At 35.2% G+C, this 24719-nt stretch overlaps 1 protein-coding gene across 18 annotated transcripts in view; it reads left to right on the top strand.

Moving 5' to 3' along the window:
* Uty (ubiquitously transcribed tetratricopeptide repeat containing, Y-linked) overlaps positions 1-24719 on the top strand; it is a 160383-nt gene that overhangs the window by 85451 nt on the left and 50213 nt on the right. For 14 of the 18 annotated variants that reach the window (XR_005498739.2, NM_001419831.1, NM_001419832.1 and 11 more), the window contains 5 exons: positions 9491-9589; positions 10224-10443; positions 11127-11261; positions 12331-12426; positions 23450-24183. Coding sequence is in view for 17 of the 18 variants with exons in the window: in NM_001419831.1 (NP_001406760.1) it covers positions 9491-9589; positions 10224-10443; positions 11127-11261; positions 12331-12426; positions 23450-24183 (1284 nt within the window). In the remaining variant the exon portion in view is untranslated. Of the gene's footprint in view, positions 1-3426; positions 3582-9490; positions 9590-10223; positions 10444-11126; positions 11262-12330; positions 12427-23449; positions 24184-24719 lie in introns of those variants that run through there. The other 4 variants (XM_039100676.2, XM_039100677.2, XM_039100678.2 and 1 more) reach the window with 2 other exon arrangements.

Here is a 24719-nt window from a genome sequence, read left to right as displayed (position 1 = left end):
ACTGTATAGAGGCATTACTTGTCAACAGAATGTGGATGGTAATTAGCAAAAGACAGGAAGTAGAAGGTGGGGGTTCCAGTAGAGAGACAGGAGGAACTCTATATGTAGTCAGGTACAGAAGGTTTCACAACTTGGACTCTGAGGTAGTAGGATATATGAGAGAGAGGTAACTAAGACAGGTAACTGGCTATCCATGTGTCAGACAAAGAATAGAGTAACTAGGTTATATAAGTTACAAGATAGTCAGGAAACAAGCCAAAACCTTGTGGTTTGGTTATTGTACATAAACTTCAAAGTCATTATTGGAGAACTGGAACATGGGTGAAAAAGCCCTTGGCTACTAGATTTTTTCTTCCCTTCATGTTTGTATGAACTTATTACTATTGTTCTTGCCTTGTTTAATTAGCCAAATCAGAAGCCAAGATTTTGTGTTTTATAATCTTTGTATCCTTTTCTGCAGCATTCCTGGGTCTTACATATAAGAGTTGTGTTGAAGATATATATCCATTAGGACTATGCTCCCTATAGTCTGTTGATCTCTGTATTATGTGATTTGTGTGTGTGTGTGTGTGCGTGTGTCTGTGTCTGTGTCTGTGTGTCTGTGTCTGTGTGTGTGGTATGTATGTGTGTGTATATATATATATATATATATATATATATATATATATATATACCAATATATGAGTTTCACTATTGAATCTTAAGGGATAAGAGATATCTTGCCATGTTGAGTACTATTGTGCCTTTATTGCATTTTAGTGTGAAAAATTAGACTAAAAACTAAGCATTTTTGACTTTGCTATTGACAGTTTGTAGAATCATTGCTAGCCTATTTAAATGGCTGGAGCTGTCAAATAATTTTCATTGTTTTAGATAAGATTTGATCTCTTAACAAAACTAATATGTTTGAATTATACTATTTCTCACATTTTCTTAGTCAGATAATCTGTTTCCAATAGATTGGGTTAGTCATTTTTTAAATTTCAAATAAATTTTAGTTTTTGTCTTACTTTATTTTCCTTTAAATCAAGTAAACTATGTATGAGATAAATTAATACTAGATAATTTCTTGTTCAAAAGTTATTTGGTTATTGTTGATGGTTTGTAAGAAACATTATCATGGAATTTATAACTTATAGTATTCCTGACTTTTTAAGAGTGTCCTTGGTTTTTGAAATTGTGTAGTTACTATTTTTTGTGTTTATATAGTAACTTTTTTCAGAGAAAAGCCAAGATTTGGGTTACTCTGCAGATTATATCATGTGAGATTATCCTAGAGGTACTTAGGGGGTTTATATTAAAAATATTTAGTTATTGAACTCATATTTTTTCTTAGACTTGATAATCAAATGTTATTATGAAGATGACTACCTGAAATAAGTAAAAAATTATAGTAAAAAATAGAATTGCACTTAGGAACTTTTACAAATATGTACAGGCTGAAGTAGCCTTATTTGTAAACCAAAGGAAAGGCTGGTATTTTATTAGAACAATGAAGTCCACTCAGTTCTTTATAAAAGAAGCCTTGTATATGTGATGATTAAGCAAAGTTGGTAATAGGTGATAATCTAGGAACAGCAATTACTGTATGCATCTAGTCTGAATGTCATAGTTGGAAAGTGTCGTTGAAGCCATTTACTGACTTGAACATAATCTTTTTTAAAAATACATTTAAATAAAAAATATTATACAAATTTATACCCCAGTTGTATTGCCTATTATACTCTAGTGGATGTAAATGATAAACCATTTTAATGTCAGATACTATTTGTCTTATAGTACACGTTGAGATCTATATCTATCTATAGTGATTAATGTTTCTGTTTTATGTCAAAACTGTTGTTTTTCTTTTTTTCTTGTCTTTTTTTTTGTTGTTGTTGTTATTTATTAACATTTCAAATGTTTTCCCCTCCACAAACTCCCTATCACTTTTCCTACCCACTGCCTCTATGAGGATGCTCCCCTACCTTCATACCCACTCCTGCCTGAGTGCCCTTGCCTTCCCCTATACTGAGTCATCCAGCCTCAACAACACCAAGGGGATTCTTTCCAACAGATGCCAGACAAGGCCTTCCTCTACTCACTCTCTCTCTCTCTCTCTCTCTCTCTCTCTCTCTCTCTCTCTCTCTCTCCTCCCCCATATGTGTGTGTGTGTGTGTATGTATGTATGTATGTATGTATGTGTGTGTGTGTGTGTGTGTGTGTGTGTGTATGTATGGATGTATCTGGAACCACAGATCCCTCCATGTGTACTCTTTGGTTAATGGTTTAGTCCCTGGTAGGCCTGGTGGGGTCTGGTTGGTTGATATTGTTGTTCTCCCTATGGTATTACAAATCCTTACAGCTCCTTCAGTCCTTGCCCTAACTCCTCCATTGGAGTCCCCCATGCTTAGTTCAGTGGTTGACTGAGAGCAACCACCTCTGTATTGGTCAGGTTCTGAAAGAGCCTCTCAAGAGACAGCTATATCAGGCTGTCAGTATTTCTTGGCATCAGCAATAGTGTTTGGATTTGGTGTCAGCAGATGGTATGGCAGTTTGTGGATGGTCTTTCCTAAAGTCTCTGCTCCACTCTTTGTCACTGCATTTCCTTTTCATAGGAGGAATTTCAGATTAATATTTTTGGGTTGGGTGAGTGGTCCCATCCCTCAACTGGTTGCTGTGCCTCTCCAATGGATATGATCTCTACAGATTCTATGTCCCCTTTGTTGAATATTTCACCTAACGTCCTCCCTTTTGGGTCCTGGAAACCACTTGGATCCCTGGCATCTGAGACTTTCTAATGTCTGCTCCTAGTTCCCCTTTCCCCACTGCTTCTCTCTTTTCAAATTCCTAATCATCTATACTTCTCCCCTCTTTCCTCCCATATCTGAACTGGCCCTCTTTTCCCTCCCCCTGTGCACTCCCTCTTCTTGCAGAGATTATTTTGTTCCGCCTGCTTAATAAGACTGTAGGATCCATTAGCCATTCTCACTGGTGTGAGATGGAATCCCAGGGTTGTTTTGATTTGCATTTCCCTTATGACTAAAGATGTTGAACATTTCTTTAGGTGTTTCTCAGCCATTCAGCATTCCTCAGCTGTGAATTCTTTGGTTAGCTCTGTACTCCATTTTTAATAGGGTTATTTGTCTCCCTGTGGTCTACCTTCTTGAGTTCTTTGTATATATATATTGGATGTAAGCCCTTTGTCAGATGTAGGATTGGTAAAAATTTTTTCCTAATCTGTTGGTTGCCGTTTTGTCCTAATGACACTGTCTTTTGCCTTACAGAAGCTTTGCAGTTTTATGAGATCCCATTTGTTGATCCTTACAGCATAGGCCATTGGTGTTTTGTTCAGGAAAATTTCCCCAGTGCCCATGTGTTCAAGGCTCTTCCCACTTTTTCTTCTATTAGGTTGAGTATCTGGTTTTGATATGGAGGTCCTTGATCCACTTGGACTTAAGCTTTGTACAGGGAGATAAAAATGGATCAATTTGCATTCTTCTACATGCTGACTTCCAGTTGAACCAGAACCATTTGTTGGAAATGCCGTCATTCTTCGATTGGATGGTTTTACCCCTTTGTCAAAGATCAAGTGATTATAGGTGTGTGGGATTATTTCTGGTTCTTAAACTCTGTTCCACTGATCTATCTGCCTGTCTCTATACCAATATCATGCAGTTTTTATCACTATTGTTCTGTAATACTGCTTGAGGTCAGGTATGGTAAGTCTCCCAGAAGTCCTTATATTGTTAAGAATAGTTTTAGCTATCCTGGGTTTTTTGTTAATCCGAATGAATTATCAAATTGCTCTTTCTATCTCTATAAAGAATTGAGTAGGAATTTTGATGGGGATTGCATTGAATCTATAGATTGCTTTTGGCAAAATGGCCATTTTTTTTCAGTATTATTTCTGCCAATCCATAAGCATGGGAGATCTTTCCATCTTCTGAGATCTTCTTCAGTTTCTTTCTTTAGAGACTTGAAGTTCTTTTTTTTTTTTCTTTATTAACTTGAGTATTTCTTGTTTACATTTCGATTGTTATTCCCTTTACTGGTTTCGGGACCAACATCCCCCATTTCCTCCCTCCCCCCAAAAATCACGTTCACTGGGGGTTCAGTCTTAGCAGGACCAAGGGCTTCCCCTTCCACCGGTGATCTTACCAGGCTATTCATTGCTACCTATGGGGTCAGAGCCCAGGGTCAGTCCATGTATAGTCTTTAGGTAGTGGCTTAGTCCCTGGAAGCTCTGATTGCTTGGATTGTTGTTCATGTGGGGTCTTGAGCCCCTTCAAGCTCTTCCAGTTCTTTCTCTGATTCCTTCAACGGGGGACCTATTCTCAGCTCAGTGGTTTGCTGCTGGCATTCACATATGTATTTGCTGTATTCTGGCTGTGTCTCTCAGGAGAGATCTACATCTGGTACCTGTCAGCCTGCACTTCTTTGCTTCATCCTTCTTATCTAATTGGGTAACTGTATATGTATGGGCCACATGTGGGGCAGGCTCTGAATGGGTGTTCCTTCTGTGTCTGTTCTAAACTTTGCCTCCCTATTCCCTGCCAAGAGTATTCTTGTTCCCCTTTTAAAGAAGGAGTGAAGCATCCACATTTTGGTCATCCTTCTTAAGTTTCATGTGTTCTGTACATCTAAAGTAATTTGAGTATTTGGGCTAATAGCCACTTATCAATGAGTGCATACCATGTGTGTTTTTCTGTGATTGGGTTACCTCACTCAGGATGATATTTTCCAGTTCCATCCATTTGCCTATGAATTTCATAAAGTCATTGTTTTTGATAGCTGAGTAATATTCCATTGTGTAGATGTACCACATTTTCTGTATCCATTCCTATGTTGAAGGGCATCTGGGTTCTTTCCAGCTTCTGGCTATTATAAATAAGGCTGCTATGAACATAGGGGAGCACGTGTCTTTGTTATATGTTGGGGCATCTTTTGGGTATATGCCCAAGAGAGGTATAGCTGGGTCCTCAGGTAGTTCAATGTCCAATTTTCTGAGGAACCTCCAGACTGATTTCCAGAATGGTTGTACCAGTCTGCAATCCCACCAACAATGGAGGAGTTGAACTCCATTTTTTAATTGGGTTATTTGTCTCCCTCTGGTCTAACTTCTTGAATTCTTTGTATATTTTGTATATAAGCCCAGTATCTGTTGTAGCATTGGTAAAGATCTTTTCCCAATCTGTTGGTTGCCAGTTTGTCCTAACCACAGTGTCCTTTGCCTTACAGAAGCTTTGCAGTTTTATGAGATCCCATTGTCAATTCTTGATCTTAGAGCATAAGCCGTTGGTGTTTTGTTCAGGAAATTTTTTCCGGTGCCCATGTGTTCGAGATGCTTCCCCACTTTTTCTTCTATTAGTTTGAGTGTATCAGGTTTGATGTGGACGTCCTTGATGCACTTGGCCTTAAGCTTTGTACAGGGTGATAAGCATGGATCGATTTGCATTCTTCTGCATGTTGACCTCCAGTTGAACCAGCACCATTTGCTGAACATGCTATCTTTTTTCCATTGGATGGTTTTGGCTCTTTTGTCAAACACTCAAGTGACCATAGGTATGTGGGTTCATTTCTGGGTCTTCAATTCTATTCCATTGGTCTATCTGTCTGTCTCTGTACCAATACCATGAAGTTTTTATCACTACTGCTCTGTAATACTGCTTGAGTTCAGGGATAGTGATTCCCCCAGAAGTCCTTTTATTGTTGAGGATAGTTTTAGCTATCCTGGGTTTTTTGTTATTGCAGATGAATTTGCAAATTGTTCTGTCTAACTTTTTGAAGAATTGGATTGGTATTTTGAAGGGGATTGCATTGAATCTGTAGATCGCTTTTGGTAAAATGGCCATTTTTACTATATTAATCCTGCCAATCCATGAGCATGGGAGATCTTTCCATCTTCTGAGGTCTTCTTCAATTTCTTTCTTCAGAGACTTGAAGTTCTTATTGTACAGATCTTTTACTTGCTTGGTTAAAATCACACTGAGGTATTTTATATTATTTGGGTCTATTATGAAGGGTGTCATTTCCCTAATTTCTTTCTCAGCTTGTTTCTCTTTTGTGTAGAGGAAGGCTACTGATTTATTTGAGTTAATTTTATACCCAGCCACTTTGCTGAAGTTGTCTGTCAGCTTTAGTAGTTCTCCGGTGGAACTTTTGGGATCACTTAAATATACTATCATATCATCTGCAAATAGTGATATTTTGACTTCATCTTTTCCGATCTGTATCCCCTTGACCTCCTTTTGTTGTCTGATTGCTCTGGCTAGAACTTCAAGAACTATATTGAATAAGTAGGGAGAGAGTGAGCAGCTTTGTCTAGTCTCTGATTTTAGTGGGATTGCTTCACGTTTCTCTCCATTTAGTTTAATGTTAGCAACTGGATTGCTGTATATGGCTTTTACTATGTTTAGGTATGGGCCTTGAATTCCTATTCTTTCCAGGACTTTTATCATGAACGTGTGCTGAATTTTGTCAAATGCTTTCTCAGCATCTAATGAAATGATCATGTAGTTTTGTTCTTTCAGTTTGTTTATATAATGGATCATGTTGATGGTTTTCTGTATATTAAACCATCCCTGAATGCCTGGGATGAAGCCTACTTGATCATGGTGGATGATCATTTTGATATGTCTTCAATTCGGTTTGCCAGAATTTTATTGAGTATTTTTGCATCGATATTCATAAGGGAAATTGGTCTGAAGTTCTCTTTTTTTGTTGGGTCTTTGTGTGGTTTAGGTATAAGAGAAATTGTGGCTTCATAGAAGGAATTTGATAGTGATGCAGCTGTTTCAATTTTGTGGAGTGGTTTGGACAGTGTTGGTATGAGGTCTACTATGAAGGTCTGATAGAATTCTGCACTGAACCCGTCTGGACCTGGGCTCTTTTTGGTTGGGAGACTTTTAATAACTGCTTCCATATCTTTAGGAGTTATGGGGTTTTTTAGATAGTTTATTTGTTCTTGATTTAACTTTTTGTACCCGGCATCTGTCTAGAAAATTGTCCATTTCCTCCAGATTTTCCAGATTTGTTGACTATAAGCTTTTGTAATAGGATATGATGGTTTTTTTTTTTAATTTCTTAAGGTTTCGTTGTTATATCTCCCTTTTCATTTCTGATTTTGTACCCTCTGATTAATCTGGCTAAGAGTCTGTCTCGTTGATTTTCTCAAATAACCAGCTCCTAATTTTGTTGATTCTGTTAATAGTCCTTTTTGCTTCAACTTGGTTGATTTCAGCCCTGAGTTTGATTATTTCCTGCCTTCTACTCCTCCCGGCCGTATTTGCTTCTTTTTGTTCTAGAGCTTTTAGGTGGGCTGTCCAGCTGCTGATGTATGCTCTTTCCTGTTTCTTTTTGCAGGTACTCAGAGCTATGAATTTTCCCCTTAGCACAGGTTTCATTGTGTCCCATAAGTTTGGGTATGTTGTGCCTTCATTTTAATTAAATTGTAAGAATTCTTTAATTTCTTTCTTTGTTTCTTCCTTGATGAAGTTATCGTCTAGGAGAGCATTGTTCAACTTCCATGTATATGTGGGCGTTCTGTTGTTTTTGTTATCAAAGACCAACCAGCCTTAGTCTGAGGTGATCTGGTAGATTGCACAGGATTATTTCTATCTTTCTGTATCTGTTGAGGCCTGTTTTGTGACTGACCTGTCACATGGTCAGTTTTGGAGAAGGTACCATGAAGTACTGAGATGATCATATATCCTTTTGTTTTAGGATGGAATGGTCTTTAAATATCTGTTAGGTCCATTTGGTTCATAACTTCTGTTAGTTTCTCTATGTCTTTGCTAAATTTCTGTTTCCATGATCTGTCCGTTGATGAGAGTGGGATATTGAAATCTACTATTATTGTGTGAGGTACAATGTGTGCTTTGAGCCCTAGTACGGTTTCTTTTATGAATGTAGGTGCCCTTGTATTTGGAGTATAGATATTTAGGATTGAGAGTTCATCTTGGCCGGTTTTTCCTTTGATGAATATGAAGTATCCTTCCTTATCTTTTTTGATGACTTTTGTTTGAAAGTTGATTTTATTCGGTATTAGAATGGCTACTTCAGCTTGTTTCTTCTGACCCTTTGCTTGGAAAGTTCTTTTACTCTGCGGTACTGTCTTTGTCTTTGATGTGTGTTTCCTGTATTCAGCAAAATGCGGGGTCCTTTTTATGTACCCTGTCTGTTAGTCTATGTCTTTTTATAGGTGAATTTAGTCCATTGATGTTGAGAGATATTAAGGAATAGTGATTGTTGCTTCTTGTTATTTTCATTGTTATAGGTGGAATTTGTCTTCTTTTGGTTTCATTGCAAGGAGATTATTTTTCTTTTTCTTGGGTATAGTTTCCCTCCTTATGTTGGGCTTTACCATTTATTATCCTTTGTAGGACTGGATTTGTAGAAAGATATTATGTAAATTTGGTTTTGTAATGGAATATCTTGGTTTCTCCATATATGTTAATTAAGAGTTTTGCTGGATACAGTAACCTGGCTGGAATTTGTGTTCTCTTAGGGTCTGTATAACATATGCTCATGATGGCTTTCATAGTCTGTGGTGAGAAGTCTGTTATAATTCTTATTATTGGTCTACCTTTATGTGTCACTTGACCTTTTTCCCGTACTTCATTTTTTTTTTTCTTTTTTTCGGAGCTGGGGACCAAATCCAGGGCCTTACGCTTGCTAGGCAAGCGCTCTACCACTGAGCTAAATCCCCAACCGTCCTTTACTTCTTTTAATATTCTTTCTTTGTTTTCTGCATTTGGTGTTTTGACTATTATGTGACAGAAGGAATTTCTTTTCTGGTCCAGTCTATTTGGAGTTCTGTAAGCTTCTTTTTTGTATGTTTATGGGCATCTCTTTCTTTAGGTTAGAGAAGTTTTCTTCTATGATTTTGTTGGTTTCTGTCACTCACTAGTCATTTGCACTTCTTAGAGTTTGGGTCTGTTTATTTTCCCTTTCTTTTACAGATAATAAGTATATGACCATAAAGTTAAAAATAAAGCACTGTAATTTGATAATGATAAACTTGCTATTTTTTCTGAAGAAGTAACATAAAAAAAAGTGTTTGATTGCTTTCAGTTAATTTCAAAAGGTAAAATTGAATTCATTATCAAATTCTGAACAGGTAATTTTCATGTAGATTTAAACTATTGTAATGTTGTGGAAAACCTTGTGCAGCTACTTAAGTATGGGTTTGTATGTTTAGCCCTTAAAATAACAACATTGAGGAAAATAGCCAATCTTTAACTGCCATTTATTAATAACAATGTGTTTAGTCCTTAAAATAACAATATTGAGGAAAATAGCCTAATTTTCAATGGCGTTCATTAATACCATGTGTTACCAGGTCACTTAATAACAATTGAAGAATATTATATATCAGAATTCTTATGTAAACCTACATCTATGTAATGTTATGTAGTCATAAGAGATTGTAATCTTTTCCCCTTTATGATTTGGCAAATAAGTTACACATTGGTAAGATTTTATTTATAACTGTGTATTCCCTTTTTAGGTGTTACTCGTGTATTGGGAAAGTTCAGGATGCCTTTGTATCTTATAGGCAATCCATTGATAAATCAGAAGCAAGTGCAGACACATGGTGTTCAATAGGGTAAGTCTATCTTTCTCTGTTCTGCAACGCACAAACAAATACATAATTTTTACAGTTGATATAAAGATTATTTTAACTAGTGAGTGTGTGTGTGTGTGTGTGTGTGTGTGTGTGTGTGTGTGTGTGTTCCTTGTATGTATATTATTATACTATATGGATTGATTGGTGCCCATAGAAGACAGGAAAAGATGTTAGATCTCCTGGAATTGGAGTTAGAGATAGATGGTTTTGAGCTACCATGCAGGTGCTGGGAATCAAAGCTGTGTTCTGTGCAATAACAACCATTGTTTTTTTGTTAAAGAAAGATTTGTTGATGTATTGATTTATTAAATTTATTGATTTATGTATTTAACATGTGTGTTGTGTACACCTGCCTCCTTGACTGTATGTATTTATACAATAAAATTGCACATGCCTGTGGCGGCTAGAAGATGGTGTTGAATTCCCCAGAACTGGAATTATAAACAGTTCTGTCTAAGCTGTCACATGTTTACTAGGAACCAAATTCTGGTCCTCTGCAAGAGTAACAATTTCTTTCATCCCTGGAGCCATCTCTATCTACATTACCTAATTCATCTATTAAAAACAACAAAGCAATGAAACCAACTGAAAAACTCATTATTTTTCTTTCCAGTGTGCTTTATCAACAGCAAAATCAACCTATGGATGCCTTGCAAGCTTATATATGTGCTGTACAGTTAGATCATGGACATGCAGCAGCCTGGATGGACTTAGGTATTCTTTATGAATCCTGCAACCAAACCCAGGACGCCATTAAATGCTACTTAAATGCAACTCGGAGCAAAAGCTGTAGTAACACCTCTGTGCTTATATCAAGAATTAAGTTTTTACAGGTAATCATGTATGATAACTGAAAAGTCTTAAAATGATTTTTTTCTTTTAGTTATATTCGTTTTATCTGGGTGTTCATATGTGTATCATGGACTAATTTGGAAGACAAAGTACAGTTTATAGGAGTCAGTTCACTATTTTTTTCCTATTGGCCTTGGGAATTAAATTCAGGATCTCAAGTTTCTTACTGAGGCATCACAACAGCCCCATTATTTGTTTTTGGATGTTAAGTTGTTTCATACTAGTTAGTATCTTTGTTACTTTTAATTCTTGTAAGTGTTACTTTTAATTCTTGTAAGATAAGTAGAATTTAAAACATTTTTTCACTTGATACGATAGTAATGTATATCAGTTTACATGCTGTACATTTTTATTAGGCACTTCAATATTATTATCATTCTAAAGTTGTCATAATTTCAGGAAAAAAGAACATGAACTCTGATTTTCATGTTTGGTTGAAAATTCATGGGAAGTACAACTTGAAAAGTGTGAGGATAGCTGTGTTCTGATTCTCTTAAATATATATCAGTTACTTTCTTTAGACTTAGATATTTTTCCAAATCCCTCAATTTACAGTTACAGTCCTGTAAGAATTAATTACCTATAACATTGAGGAAGATTTAGTGGACTTTATATTACTTAAATAGGCTTGTGTTAAATTTGCTTTTTACATAATTTTTCCTAGGCTCAGTTGTGTAACCTTCCACAAAGTAGTCTACAGAATAAAACTAAATTACTTCCTAGTATTGAGGAGGCATGGAGCCTACCAATCCCCGCAGAGCTTACCTCCAGGCAGGGTGCCATGAACACAGCACAGCAGGTGAGAAGTTATCTTCTGTAGGTGCCCAGCTTTTAAGGTTTTTTTCTTTCCAATCTATAATAATCAAAAACTTACTAAATAGTGGATTAGATTCTCTAAAATGTTAAAATATTTAAATTAAAACAATTAACTGTAAAGTAGTTTTTAGATCAAAATGGGAACCCTTTGAGGTGTGAAGTTACTTGGTTTACCAGTTTAAAATCTTCATGCAACTTCATGATTTGGAAGCAATTTTTACTGGGAAGAAGTTTGTTATTAAAACTTTGTTGTGGGGTTGGGGATTTAGCTCAGTGGTAGAACGCTTGCCTAGGAAGTGCAAGGTCCTGGGTTCGGTCCCCAGCTCCGAAAAAAAGAAAAAAGAAAAAAAAAACTTTGTTGTTTTCTATTTTTCAAAGAAGCTATATATTTATTTGTCCAGTGATAAATAAGAATAAATAGAATCATATTCTTAACTTTTTAAAATCTTAATTTCTTTGATTTGTTAGGCTTACAAAACTCATGCTTCAAATGTTGAACCTGTATTGGACTCTATTTAGGTACCACAGCAGTACTTGTTGTTATACATACTTATGATACCAAAGTTATAAGAGCTTTCCCATTTCTACTACAAGAAAAGAACTATTCTAACAAGTGTATAGCAGATACATGTAGTTACTTGCCCTCTTTGTGTTAATCTCTGAGTCTAAAGCAGTATATTTGTCCTTTATAATCGTTGCTTTGGCTCATTCTATTCATATTCATTAATATATTTATTTATTGCTTTTCTTATGACTGTAAAGTAGTTTTACCACCACTGTTTATTGACATTAAAATAAATATGTTTACTGTATAGTGGACAACTTTAACGTTATTTTCAATCATAGATAAGATGTAAACCTCTTAAAAATTTATTTGGAAATGTGTGTTTAGATAGTGTTTTAGTATTTAAAAGTTCATATATTGAAAATATTTCAATGAATAATCATTGTTGTCTCATTAGACATAGTTATATATGGATTTAAATAAATATTTCTAATTCTTTTCTTTTCTTTTTTCTCTATTTCTAATTTTTAAAATAAAATTTTTCCAGAATGTTTCTGATAGCTGGAATAGTGTCCACACAGCTTCACATCATCCAGTACAGCAGCAAGTTTATACACAGTGCTTCACAACACAGAAATTACAGGTATGAAGATTTTTATATATATACACAAACACACACACATACACAAATCTTAGAGGGTTAATTAAAAATGTGTGTGTGTTTTTTTTTCCTTATGTATTTTGTTGTGCTAAAGCACAATTACTTACACTAAGAAGGGTGAGTATGGGGCGGGGGAGTGTATGTGTCTAAGTGCATTAACACAAATTTGGAGAATAGAACTGACCTACAATTTCACAAGCGTAAGAGTATATTGTGGCAGGGAAGCATGGTGACAAGGGCCAAAATACTGATAGGTCACAGTGTGAATAGCAAGCAAGTGGTGAAAGCAGAGAAAGGACATTGGTGATACCAAGAAGCTTGGAAATCTCAAATCCTATCCTGTGACGTACTTCCTACAACAGTGCAGTACAAATTGATCTTCAAACAGTGCTATCAATTGAATAAGTGTTTAAATGTCTAGGTTGTGATGGGTATTTCGTTCAAATTACCACGGTCTGGATTATGTCTATGAACCATGTGCATACCCTACTTCCTAAAAAATCTAGATGAGAGGTGGAAAGGGGGCAGAGGGGCAGAATTCCTGGAACTGGAGTTGTGAGCCATGTTTTCTTGTAATGGGAGTTGAACCTGGGTACTATGGAAACAGCCAGTCTTTTTAACTGAGTCATCTCTCTAGCCTCTGTGCGTCTTTTATTATGTGGTGCTTAATCACAATTTTGAGGTAGTTTAATGAATTTTTTAACTTGAAGGATTTGGCACTAATGTTTTAAAATAAAAATTGGAAGTCTTCTACTACACAATAGAAAAAAGCCTACAAATTGCTTTTTAAAAAGATTATTTTTAATTTATGTGTATTTGAGATTTTCCTGAATATGTATCTGTGTACCACCTGCATGCTTGGTTTCGATGAAGTTTCAGAAGGTTGTGATCTGCCACACGGGTGCTTGGAATTGGAATCTGATCATCTAGAGGAGTAGACCATGCTATTAACCTTTGAGCTATTTATCCATCTCCGAATTTCTGATTAATAATACATAATATTCAGGCGTTTTTCTTGACTGTAAGGGAAGTTTTCAGTAAAACCTTTTCCTATTTTAACTACATTTTAAGACGTGTGTGTGTGTGCACATATATGTGAATGAATGCCATGTCTATGTAGGAGTTTTAAGGTGATTGTGAACCTGGGTGTTGGGAATTGAACTAACGTCAGTTGGAAGAACAGCAATATCACTTAATCTTTGACTTATCTTTCCAGTCACTGAAAGAATGTTGTCTTTTGTTTTGTTTTGCTTTGGGTTTGTTTGTTTATTTTGTTTTGTTTTTGCTTTGTTTTGTTTGTTTTCTGAGACAGACAGTTCTAGCTGGCCCAGTGTTGTATACTATGTAAACAAAGCTGGCCTCCAACTGACAGAGATTCTTCCTCTGCTGATATTAAAGGCATACACATCACATCACATCTGAAAAAAGTGAATTAACACAAGTCGATAGACGAAAGGCACCAATCATTTTCCAAATGATACAAACACATTTTCTTTTGTGTTTGAAGATAAAAAAAGACAAAAATTGCCCAAGTACAAACTTTTAGAATTCTAAATGGACAACCAATACTTGATACATCACTGCCTACAAATTTTGTCTAGCAACTATATGCTGCTCAGACCAGAATACCTAGTATCTGTCAAATTGAAGTTTACTCTGCTTATTTTGAAAAGTCTTTCTCAGGTGGACCTTTCTTCGGAAGCTGTGGCCCTTTTGGCATATGCAAATCTCTAGGAAACACAAATAGTACTATGGCAGGAAAATTTATTTTATGGATAATGGAAATGGGTCTTACCTGCCACAAAGTACATGCATTCTACCTCATAAATGCATAAATGTATAAATACAGGAGGGCCTTGGAGGTAACAGTCTTAACTCTCCTCAGGTAAAAGACTAGGAGTTTGTCAGCTCTTATACTGATAGTATATCTTCATTTGGCTGATTTTGAGAAGATAAAAGAATTCATGGAATAGTTTTAAAACTGCTGTTAAGTAATTCATACTGAGATAAAAGTCTACTGGCTTTGTTATCCAACATGAGCACAAAATAATCATCTATACCTTCTGGACTTAGTGAAGCCATTTTGTTTTCCATTTTCTTTACCAAATTCAATAAATTACAAAAGATATTCAGTTTTTTATTGTAAAAAAAGAATCTGTATTTCATGTCTTTTTCCAGCTGTAGGCTGCTATATGTCTTCAGAGCATGATTACAAAATTGTTGTTAGGGGAAATGCTTATGATCTGTAGTATAATTTTATTTCCTATATGACATCAGTATTGTTCTAGTGTGAGAAGAGCTAGTCAACTTCCATTGCAAGGTACAATAAAATATGAGATAAACTTCCATGTGGTATGAAGCTTTTGAACCTTAAGGGATTTTACAAAGAGAGAAGGCTTTGAAAAAGGCCTTTTTGTTGTTGTTAGAGGATAACTTAAAAAGATGAGTGGTCAAAGCAAGAAAGTTTTGTGAATCTTTCTTTTTTGAATCTTAAGTGGTGCTAGTAAGATTTTTAAGGTACACACATACTCCAATAGTATTCTTAGGCTATACTTTCAAGATGTTTTAGCTGTAGAGAAAACTTAGTAAGAAAACTTAGTAAGTAAACTTATGTCCTCTCTTCACATCTGTATTTTTTTGTAAAGACTTATTTGTGTATGTGAATACAATATTGCTGTCTTAAGACACACTAGAAGAGGGCATCAGATCCCATTACAGATATTTGAGATATGCCACTATGTAGTTAGTGCTAATTAGACCTCAGGACTTCTGGAAGATTAGTCAGTGTTCTTAAATTCAGAACCATCTGTCTAGTCCTTCCCTTCTCCACAACTTAATTTCTCTTAACACTTTGCATTAGGTAATGCAGTCTTCAGAGTAATTAATCCACTTTTCTGAATTTAATTTGTACTTAACAACTTAAGTTGGAGCAATCACTGATAAGATTTTAATGTCTCTGGAGTTTAGCTTTCCCAGAATATCACCTCTGTTTTTGTGCTATACCATATTCCTTCAAGATTGACATCTTTTACTTAAAAATCAACAAATAGTTTTCCCTGACTTTTATTTATACTTTTAATTCTTAAGTGATGTTGCCTCCTATGGATATATGTTTTTACTCTGGTCACTTTTTGATCTACTTATATATTATCATGAGTTAAAAGTTAGTATCATGAATCTGGAGATTTTAAATCAGTGGAATAAATACTTTGTTATCTTGGCTAAGCTAAACAGTACAACTCTAGTTTAACCTGATTATAACATTTTGTATCCCATTTTTATGATGGACACACTATTTCTAGAACTGTTGACACTTTTGAATCCAGTATTCTTATTAGGAATCAAACATTTCACTATTATTTTTAAAATATTTAATATTTAATATTCATTCACATATGCATATTATGTGATCTGATTAAATCTTCCTTTATTCCCATTAAGAGATATACTGCCTCCAGAAAAAAATTGGGTCTACTCAGTATAAGCTCTGAGTTGGTGTGTACAACCACACAGTTGTTCTTCACAGTTTTCAATAATTACATTTGAAACTTTATGAGGAAAGGATACGTAATGTAGAGGTCTCATAATCTCTTCTTCATTGCGTATTACCAGTTGTGGGATCAGGAGTGCACTTTCTTTCATAATCAACCACATATCCTCCAGTAGATGGTCCTAATTTGATGGTGATGATGATTATGATGGTAGTGGTAATGGTGGTAGTGGTGATGATGGTGAGAGTCTCTCAAATGGGTTTCAAAACAAAAGCACATGACGTTTTTTGTAGCGAGAAATGGTGGGCAGAAAAGAGAAGTTTGGAAGGGATGGGATAGAGGGTAATTTTAAATAAACCACATAATATGCATGTATGAATATTAAATAATCATCTACTATAAAAAAGAAACTTCTCTAATGAGCATTGCATCATAAAGACATGATTTGCATCTTATGCAGCAGTTAATTAAGTTCAGTCAAAAAGAAGTTGGGTATTCATACATCCTTTATACCCTTGTTGTTGTTTCTTTAATCTTACCAGTCTAGCTATGTTGTTTCATAGCTGGGTACCATAGAAGAACATTACAGTACTATGAAAGCTAATCATTATAAATGAAACTTGTCACTACAAGATTGATTTCCCACGATCCCATGACTCAGGTGTAAGGTGATTTGAGCAGTATGTCTTAACTGTCCATTTCTGGAGAGTAACTCTATGCTGTGACAGTACCTGTAATGTTTTTGTTTGTTTTGTTTTGTGGGGACTGATGGTGATACTGTAATGGAATGCAATGGCCAGCAACTGGAAAAGAGGTACCATATTTGTTACAGGTCTGTTTAAGCCATGGTGCCTGGGTAGGCATTTGTTTCCCAGTTATAATGTTACTGTCTTTGGTTTCCACATAGGATTGAAAAGGTCTTTAGTGTTATTTATCCCTCTGAATACTCCGTCCTTTTCCCTTCCTTTCAATTTCCACCCTTAACCTTTTCTATTCTGTTATTTTGCTCTTCTCCTTAAACAGGGTGTTCTATACCCTGTTATTTGAAATCTCTCTTCATGATCCCTTCCTAGTTTCCTGTCTTTAGTCAGTATTTTAATTGAAGAACACATAGCGAAGGAGTCTAAGTGAACTTGTGTTGTTATTCTCTCTGGATCATGGCAACTTTGTTCAAAATAATTTTTCTAGTTTTTTTTTCTTTTACATCTGTTTCATTTTTATTTTACAGTGAAATAATAGTCATTTATGTATATGAACTACATTTTTATTATCTGTTTATAAACTGATGGTCATGTAGACTGTTCCTGTACATTGTGACAACAATGTTCATGAATGAAGTCTTTTGAGTAGATGCTAGATCATCTTGAAGATTGGTTTCTAGCCTTTTGAACACTACCTACTCTGATTTTTATAGTAGCTACACCAGTTTGTATAATCTCACCAGCATTTCTCTTTGCCTATACTCACCCAGCATTTGTTATCTCTTTAAATTTTTATCCTGTGCTTTCTGATTTGGATTAAGATTAAATCTTAAGTACTGTTATCATTTCCCCTGCTAATTAAGCATGTTGAGCATTGAAAAGAAACTATTAGTTAACCACATGTATTATTGTTTTGAGAACTCTCATTACCTGCATGCTCTATAATATTTGCCTTTATTTTTATTCACATTTTATTATTTAAAATAATTTTAGATTTAAATGTATCTTGAACAGGTTCCTATCCCCCAATTCCTTCTAGATTCTTTTCCCCTCCATATCCATCCAACTTTAAGATATTCCTCACCAAAGAAAAACACAGTACAAAACTCCTAAAACCAAGAAAACAAAATAAAAGCCTAGATAAAGAATAATAAAACCAAACAGTACCCAAATAATAGCACAGAGACAAAACTATGAAGTGTGTTATATATCGGTTAACTACTACTCAATATGAGACAGATTTGTTCTGTACTAGTTGATAAACTCAATGTCATTTTGTTCGACAAAACTGATTTTTCACTCTCCCAGCAGTTACTAGTGACAGTTCATTTGTTAACCTTTACCCTAGTGGGTAGGTTGGTATTCATTCATTCTTCTTTTGAAAACTGTAACAAAATTAAGTATAGTAAGCTAAAATAAGAACTACTATATCAGATTCGGACAAGGCAGTCCAAAGGAAAGGCACAAGAATCCGAAACCCACTGTTTCCCACATTCAGGAATTCCATTAGAACACTTAACTGGCAATCATAATACAGACATAGAGGATGTGTGCATGTAGAAGAATTTAAATAGATCCATGCTCTAATTTTTATTTATTTTCTTTATTTTAATTATCTGTGTTCTTTGAATATCTACCTGGTAAAGATATTTTTCTCATTCTGTAGTTGTCTTTTCACTCAAATGATGGTGTTTCATGCTGTGTGCCTGCAAGTCTCATGCAGTCAGTTGATGGCCTTAGTGCCTGTTCAGTAAGGTCCTGTTCAAATAGCCTTTGGATGTTTTCTATTGCCTTTTCTATCCAGTTGAGGTTTGGGAGTGTTATATTGAGTTCCCTGATTCATTTGAAGTGGAGTTTTATATGGGTTGAGAGAAAAGGACTGAATTTCATTCTTTCTTCTACAGGAGCTGTCCAGTTTGACTAGCACCACTTGTTGAAAATGATATGTTTTCTCCAATGTATATGTTAAATGTTAAGCTCTTGCACATTGTTGTCATTTTTGTGCTCTTAAAAAACCATTATACTTTTTATGCTTCTTTCCACATCAGTGTGTCAAAGGTAAAAGATGCTACAACTAAGTCTCTGGCCTCCTTATGACAGATAAAAGATGGCCATATTTAGTAAATTTCTAGTGTTGCTTTTCTAATAGTTTCCAGGGTAAATGAAAAAAAAAAAGAATTAAAGCTTTTATGTGTGTGAATATTTTCCTGTATATTAGTTTGTGTATCATGTGTGTCCTTGATGTCCTCAGCATTTGAAGAAGCTAAAGACATTGGATTCCTTTTAACTGGAGTTAGAGTTATAAAGCACCATTTGGATGCTTAGATTCATACCCTGGTCATTTGCAAGAGCACGAAGTGCTTTTATCTGCCAAATCATTTCTGCAGTACTATTGCTGCCACTTTTGTGAGAAGTCTAATTAATTAAATGAATCATTTTGTTTTGGTGTACCATTTTTCTGCATTGGCTATTGTCTGTAGATTTTAATACATGTCTGCTCTTTGTGATGATTATTTGGTTTAGTGCTTAGTTAACTTGTTAAATGTACAACAAGTTCTTTTAACAATTTAAGAATAGTTATCCCTTTATTACTTTAAATATATTTCTTTAGAAATGTAGTTTTAAACATTCAACACCTATTTTAATTTTTGTTTATATTTTGTATTGTTATCAAATATTAGGACTTAAAAATATTACAACATACTCTGTTTTCTAGTTTGTTTGTTTTTTTAATAATTTTATTTTCCGGGTACTTCATATTTTTACATTTCAAATGTTATCCCCTTTCCCTCGCTTCCATAACCCGTTCCTCCTCCCCTTGTTCTATGAGGATGCTACCACTCTCACCCACCCACTCTCACATCAATGCTCTAGCATTCCCCTACAATGATGAAATCAGCCTTCACAAGAACAACCCCCTTTCCTCCTATTGATGCTGGACAATGCCATATTCTGCTACATATGTGGCTACATATGAGTCATGGGTCCCTCCATGTGTACTCTTTAGTTGAATATCCATATTCTTGCCAGCATCTGCTGTCACCTGAGTTTTGATCTTAGCCATTCTGATTAGTGTGAGGCGGAATCTCAGGGTTGTTTTGATTTGCATTTCCCTTATGACTAAAGATGTTGAACATTTCTTTAGGTACTTCTCAGACATACAGCATTCCTTAGAATTCCTTAGAATTCTTTGTTTAGCTCTGAACCCCATTTTTTAATAGGGTTATTTGTCTCCCTGCCATCTTAACTTCTTGAGTTCTTTGTATGTTTTGGATATAAGCCCTCTATCACTTGTAGGATTGGTAAAGATCTTTTCCCAACCTATTGGTTGTCGTTTTGTCCTAACAACAGTGTCCTTTGGTTTGCAATTTTATGAGATCCCATTTGTTGATTCTTGATCTTAGAGCGTAAGCCATTGGTGTTTTGTTCAGGAAATTTTCTCCAGTGCCCATGTGCAAGACTCTGCCCCACTTTTTCTTCTATTAGTTTGAGTGTATCCAGTTTGATGTGGAGGTCCTTGATCCACTTGGACTTAAGCTTTGTACAGGGTGATAAGTATGGATCGATCTGCATTCTTCTACATGTTGACCTCCAGTTGAATCAGCACCATTTGCTGAAAATGCTATCTTTCTTCCATTGGATGGTTTTAGCTCCTTTGTCAAAAATCAAGTGACCATAGGTGTGTGGGTTCATTTCTGGGTCTTCAATTCTATTCCACTGGTCTATCTGTCTGTCTCTGTGTCAATACCATGTTTTTATCTATTGCTCTGTAATACTGCTTGAGTTCAGGGATGGTGATTCCCCCAGAAATTATTTTATTGTTGAGGATAGTTTTCGCTATCCTGGGTTTTCTGTTATTCCAAATGAATTTGCAAATCACTCTTTACAGCTCTATAAAGAATTGAGTTGAAATTTTGATGGGAATTGCATTGAATCTGTAGATTGCTTTTGGTAAAATGGCCATTTCTACTATATTAATCCTGCCAATCCATGAGCATGGGAGATCTTTCCATCTTCTGAGGTGGTCTTCAATTTCTTTCTTCAGTGTCTTGAAGTTCTTATTGTACAGATCTTTTACTTGCTTGGTTAAAGTCACACCGAGGTATTTTATATTATTTGGGTCTATTATGAAGGGTGTCGTTTCCCTAATTTCTTTCTCAGCTTGTTTCTCTTTTGTGTAGAGGAAGGCTACTGATTTATTTGAGTTAATTTTATACCCAGCCACTTTGCTGAAGTTGTTTATCAGCTTTAGTAGTTCTCTGGTGGAACTTTTGGGATCACTTAAATATACTATCATATCATCTGCAAATAGTGATATTTTGACTTCTTCTTTTCCGATCTGTATCCCCTTGACCTCCTTTTGTTGTCTGATTGCTCTGGCTAGAACTTCAAGAACTATATTGAATAAGTAGGGAGAGAGTGGGCAGCCTTGTCTAGTCCCTGATTTTAGTGGGATTGCTTCAAGTTTCTCTCCATTTAGTTTAATGTTAGCAACTGGTTTGCTGTATATGGCTTTTACTATGTTTAGGTATGGGCCTTGAATTCCTGGTCTTTTTAAGACTTTCAACATGAAGGGGTGTTGAATTTTGTCAAATGCTTGATCATGTGGGTTTTTTTCCTTTGAGTTTGTTTATATAGTGGATTACATTGATGGATTTCTGTATATTAAACCATCCCTGCACCCCTGGGACGAAGCCTACTTAATCATGATGGATGATCGTTTTGATGTGTTCTTGGATTCGATTTGCAAGAATTTTATTGAGTATTTTTGTGTCGATATTCATAAGGGAAATTGGTCTGAAGTTCTCTTTCTTTGTTGGGTCTTTGTGTGGTTTTGGTATAAGAGTAATTGTTGCTTCATAAAAGGACTTTGACTTCATCTGTTTCAATTTTGTGGAATAGTTTGGACAGTATTGGTATGAGGTCTTCTATGAAGGTCTGATAGAATTCTGCATTAAACTCATCTGGTGCTGGGCTCCTTTTTGTTGGCTCTTTTTAATAACTGCTTCTATTTCGTTAGGAGTTATGGGGTTGTTTAGAAGGTTTATCTGTTCCTGATTTAACTTTGGTACCTGGTCCCTGTCTAGAAAATTGTCCATTTCCTTCAGATTTTCCAGTTTTGTAGGATCTGATGGTTTTGTTGTTTTTTTTTTTTTTTTTTTAGTTTCCTCAGTTTCTGTTATGTCTCCCTTTTCATTTGTGAATTTGTTCTGTGTCCTCTGGTTAGTCTGGCTAAGGGTTTCTCTATCTTCCTGATTGTCTCAAAGAACCAGCTCCTGGTTCTGTTGATTCTTTTATAGTCCTTTTCGTTTTTACTTGGTTGATTTCAGCCCTGAGTATGATATTTCCTGTCTTCTACTCCTTTGGAGTGTATTTGCTTCTTTGTGTAATAGATCTTTTAAGTGGGCTGTCTAGCTGCTCTTTCCTGTTTCTTTCTGCAGGCACTCAGAGCTATGAATTTTCCTCTTAGCACAGCTTACATTGTGTCCCATAAGTTTGGGTATGTTGTACCTTCATTTTCTTTAATTTCTTTATTTCTTTCTTGACCAAGTTATCATTGAGTAGAGCATTGTTCAGCTTCCATGTATACATCGACTTTCTGTCATTATCGTTATTGAAGTCCAGTCTTGGTCCATGGTGATCTGATAGGATACATGGGATTATTTTAATCTCTTTGTATCTGTTCTAGCCTGTTTTGTGATGATTATATGGTCAGTTTTGGAGAAAGTACCGTGAGGTGCTGAAAAGAAGGTATATCCTTTTGTTTTAGGATGGAATGTTCTATAAATATCTATTAAATCTATTTGGTTCATGACTTCTGTTATTCTCTCTGTGTCTCTGTTTAATTTCTGTTTCTATGACCTGTCCATTGATGAGAGTGGGGTGTTGAAATCTCCTACTATTATTGTGTGAGGTGCATTGTGTGTTGTGAGCTTTAGTAAGGTTTCTTTTATGTTGTTATTGAAAACCATGGTGATCTGATAGGATGTCATTGTCCAACTCTGGCTATTCTCATGGAGACCAAAATGACCTTGAACTCACAGGAAGTCAATTTTATAGCTGTAATAATGTCTGCTTTTTATCTCACACTTTTACTAACTGCTACAAAGTGTTCTAATGGGTTTTTGTTGTTGTTGATGTTGTTGTTGTTTTATCAGGATCACTTTATATTCCGATATATAAAAAAACTAATATCCTGGTTGGAGTGATTGTTCAGTGCACTTGCATTTTTATAGAGGACATGAAACAGTTTCCAGTATCTGCATGGTGGTTTACAACTATCTTTATCTCTTCCATTCCAATATTCTGATTCTCTCTTCTGTCCTCTTTTGTTATTATGCTCATATGTTACACATGTAGGCAAGTCACTCAAAAAACTTAAAAATAAGGAGAACGGAAAAATAGACAAGCGGCTAGGGACCATATTTAAGAGACCAAAGGTCATGAATACAAATACACTATTTCTAAATAGGATCTCATAAATTAAAATATATATATATATATTGTTAAATACATGTAATTTACAAAGTTCAGATAAAAATTAAATTTATCAAATGTATTAAAAATTGTAATTATCTCTTAGTTTATCTATGTTCATGACTGTAATTCATATATATTGTAACTTGTCTATTTATTAAGTATGGTGTTTTTTAATGTTAGAATGTATATGTCAGTATTGAACAATACCAACTTCTCAAATTTCTATTCAGAAAAAACTGGGAAGGGCCATTAGTAAATGGAATCAGGATAAGTATCCAAGTTAGATATTTACAATATTTAAATCAAGATTTTTTTTTTCCTTTCTTTTCTTAGGGTCTTGGTAAAGATCAACAACGTCCGTTTCAAACTGGGTCTACACGGTATATCCATGCAGCTTGCGTTGATAATCAGAATCAGAATGGAAATCATACTTTGCCTCAAAATTCAAAGGGGGATACTCAAAACCACTCTTCCTTACATATTCCTACCTCAGAAGAACAAAAGATCTTTAACTTTACCAAAGAGAGCAAGGATTCAAGAAGTAAATCCTTGAGTCCTAAAACAAGTAGGCAAGATAGAGACACATCTAATATCTATGTTAATGCAAAGGAACATTCTAAAAATATTCATGAGATCACATCAGTTCCTATTTCCAGTCTTAATAATGAAGATTCTGTGTCACCAAATTTAATAATTGTAGATAATCCTCAGCTTTCTGTCTTGGTAGGAGAAGCTATGGACAGTGTGGACCATGACTCTAGAACTTGTGACAAAGTCAATAATGTTCATCCAACCCTTCACAAAAAGCCTGATAATCTTACTGCTTCTTCACCCTCTTCAGCCAGTTCCACAGAAACACTTTCTCTAAAGGTCACTGAGCAGATGCACACACACATTGTTACCAGCTTTATCAGCCCTAACAGTGGATTAGACACAATTAATGGAGGACCTGAGAACTCAGAAAGTTCTATCAGTGTTAGTGTTGGCCTCAGACCTAGACCTCAAATCATACCATCGATGTCTGTGTCCATATACTCGAGTTCAACAGAAGTTCTGAAAGCATGCAGGTTAGTGTTTTTAAAGTTCATACGAAGGTGGAAATGATTGACTACTGTCTACATAAGAAATCATGAAATATAACTGAAACAATATATTATTTTTTTCTTTGTAAAAGATGTGAAAGACTACAGTAAGAAAAAAAAGCACTTTCATATGCAGGGTGTTCTTTTCCTTAGGCTTAGATGTTGTTATATTGCATTTTTGGTTTTCTTTTTTTTTCTTTTGTTCTTTTTGTAGACTTTATCACAGTTATATCTTTTTCTAATATTACTGTCTCTTATGCTTATTACAGTGGCCAGCCATAATTCTGGGGGTAAAGTTAACAGTAAGTTAAATCTTAAGTGGTAGAGAAGAGTAAAGCCTTGACATTCCTTTTTCAAGTTCTTGTGTTTTCTTTTTTTCTGTTTTTCATAGTTTTTGTTTTTTTTTTGTTTTGGTGGTAGCAAATATTGATTCTAATACCACAGACTGCTAAGGCGGTGCTTTTCTTAAATTTGAAGCTAAATTATAGAGGGATTGGAACAGTTGGGAAACCACTAGCCAT

The sequence above is a fragment of the Rattus norvegicus genome, chromosome Y, assembly GCF_036323735.1.
Source record: "Rattus norvegicus strain BN/NHsdMcwi chromosome Y, GRCr8, whole genome shotgun sequence".
In the NCBI taxonomy this organism is placed as follows: domain Eukaryota; kingdom Metazoa; phylum Chordata; class Mammalia; order Rodentia; family Muridae; genus Rattus; species Rattus norvegicus.
The sequence above is the reverse complement of the archived record's forward strand: the minus strand, read 5'-3'. Positions and strand labels throughout refer to the sequence as shown.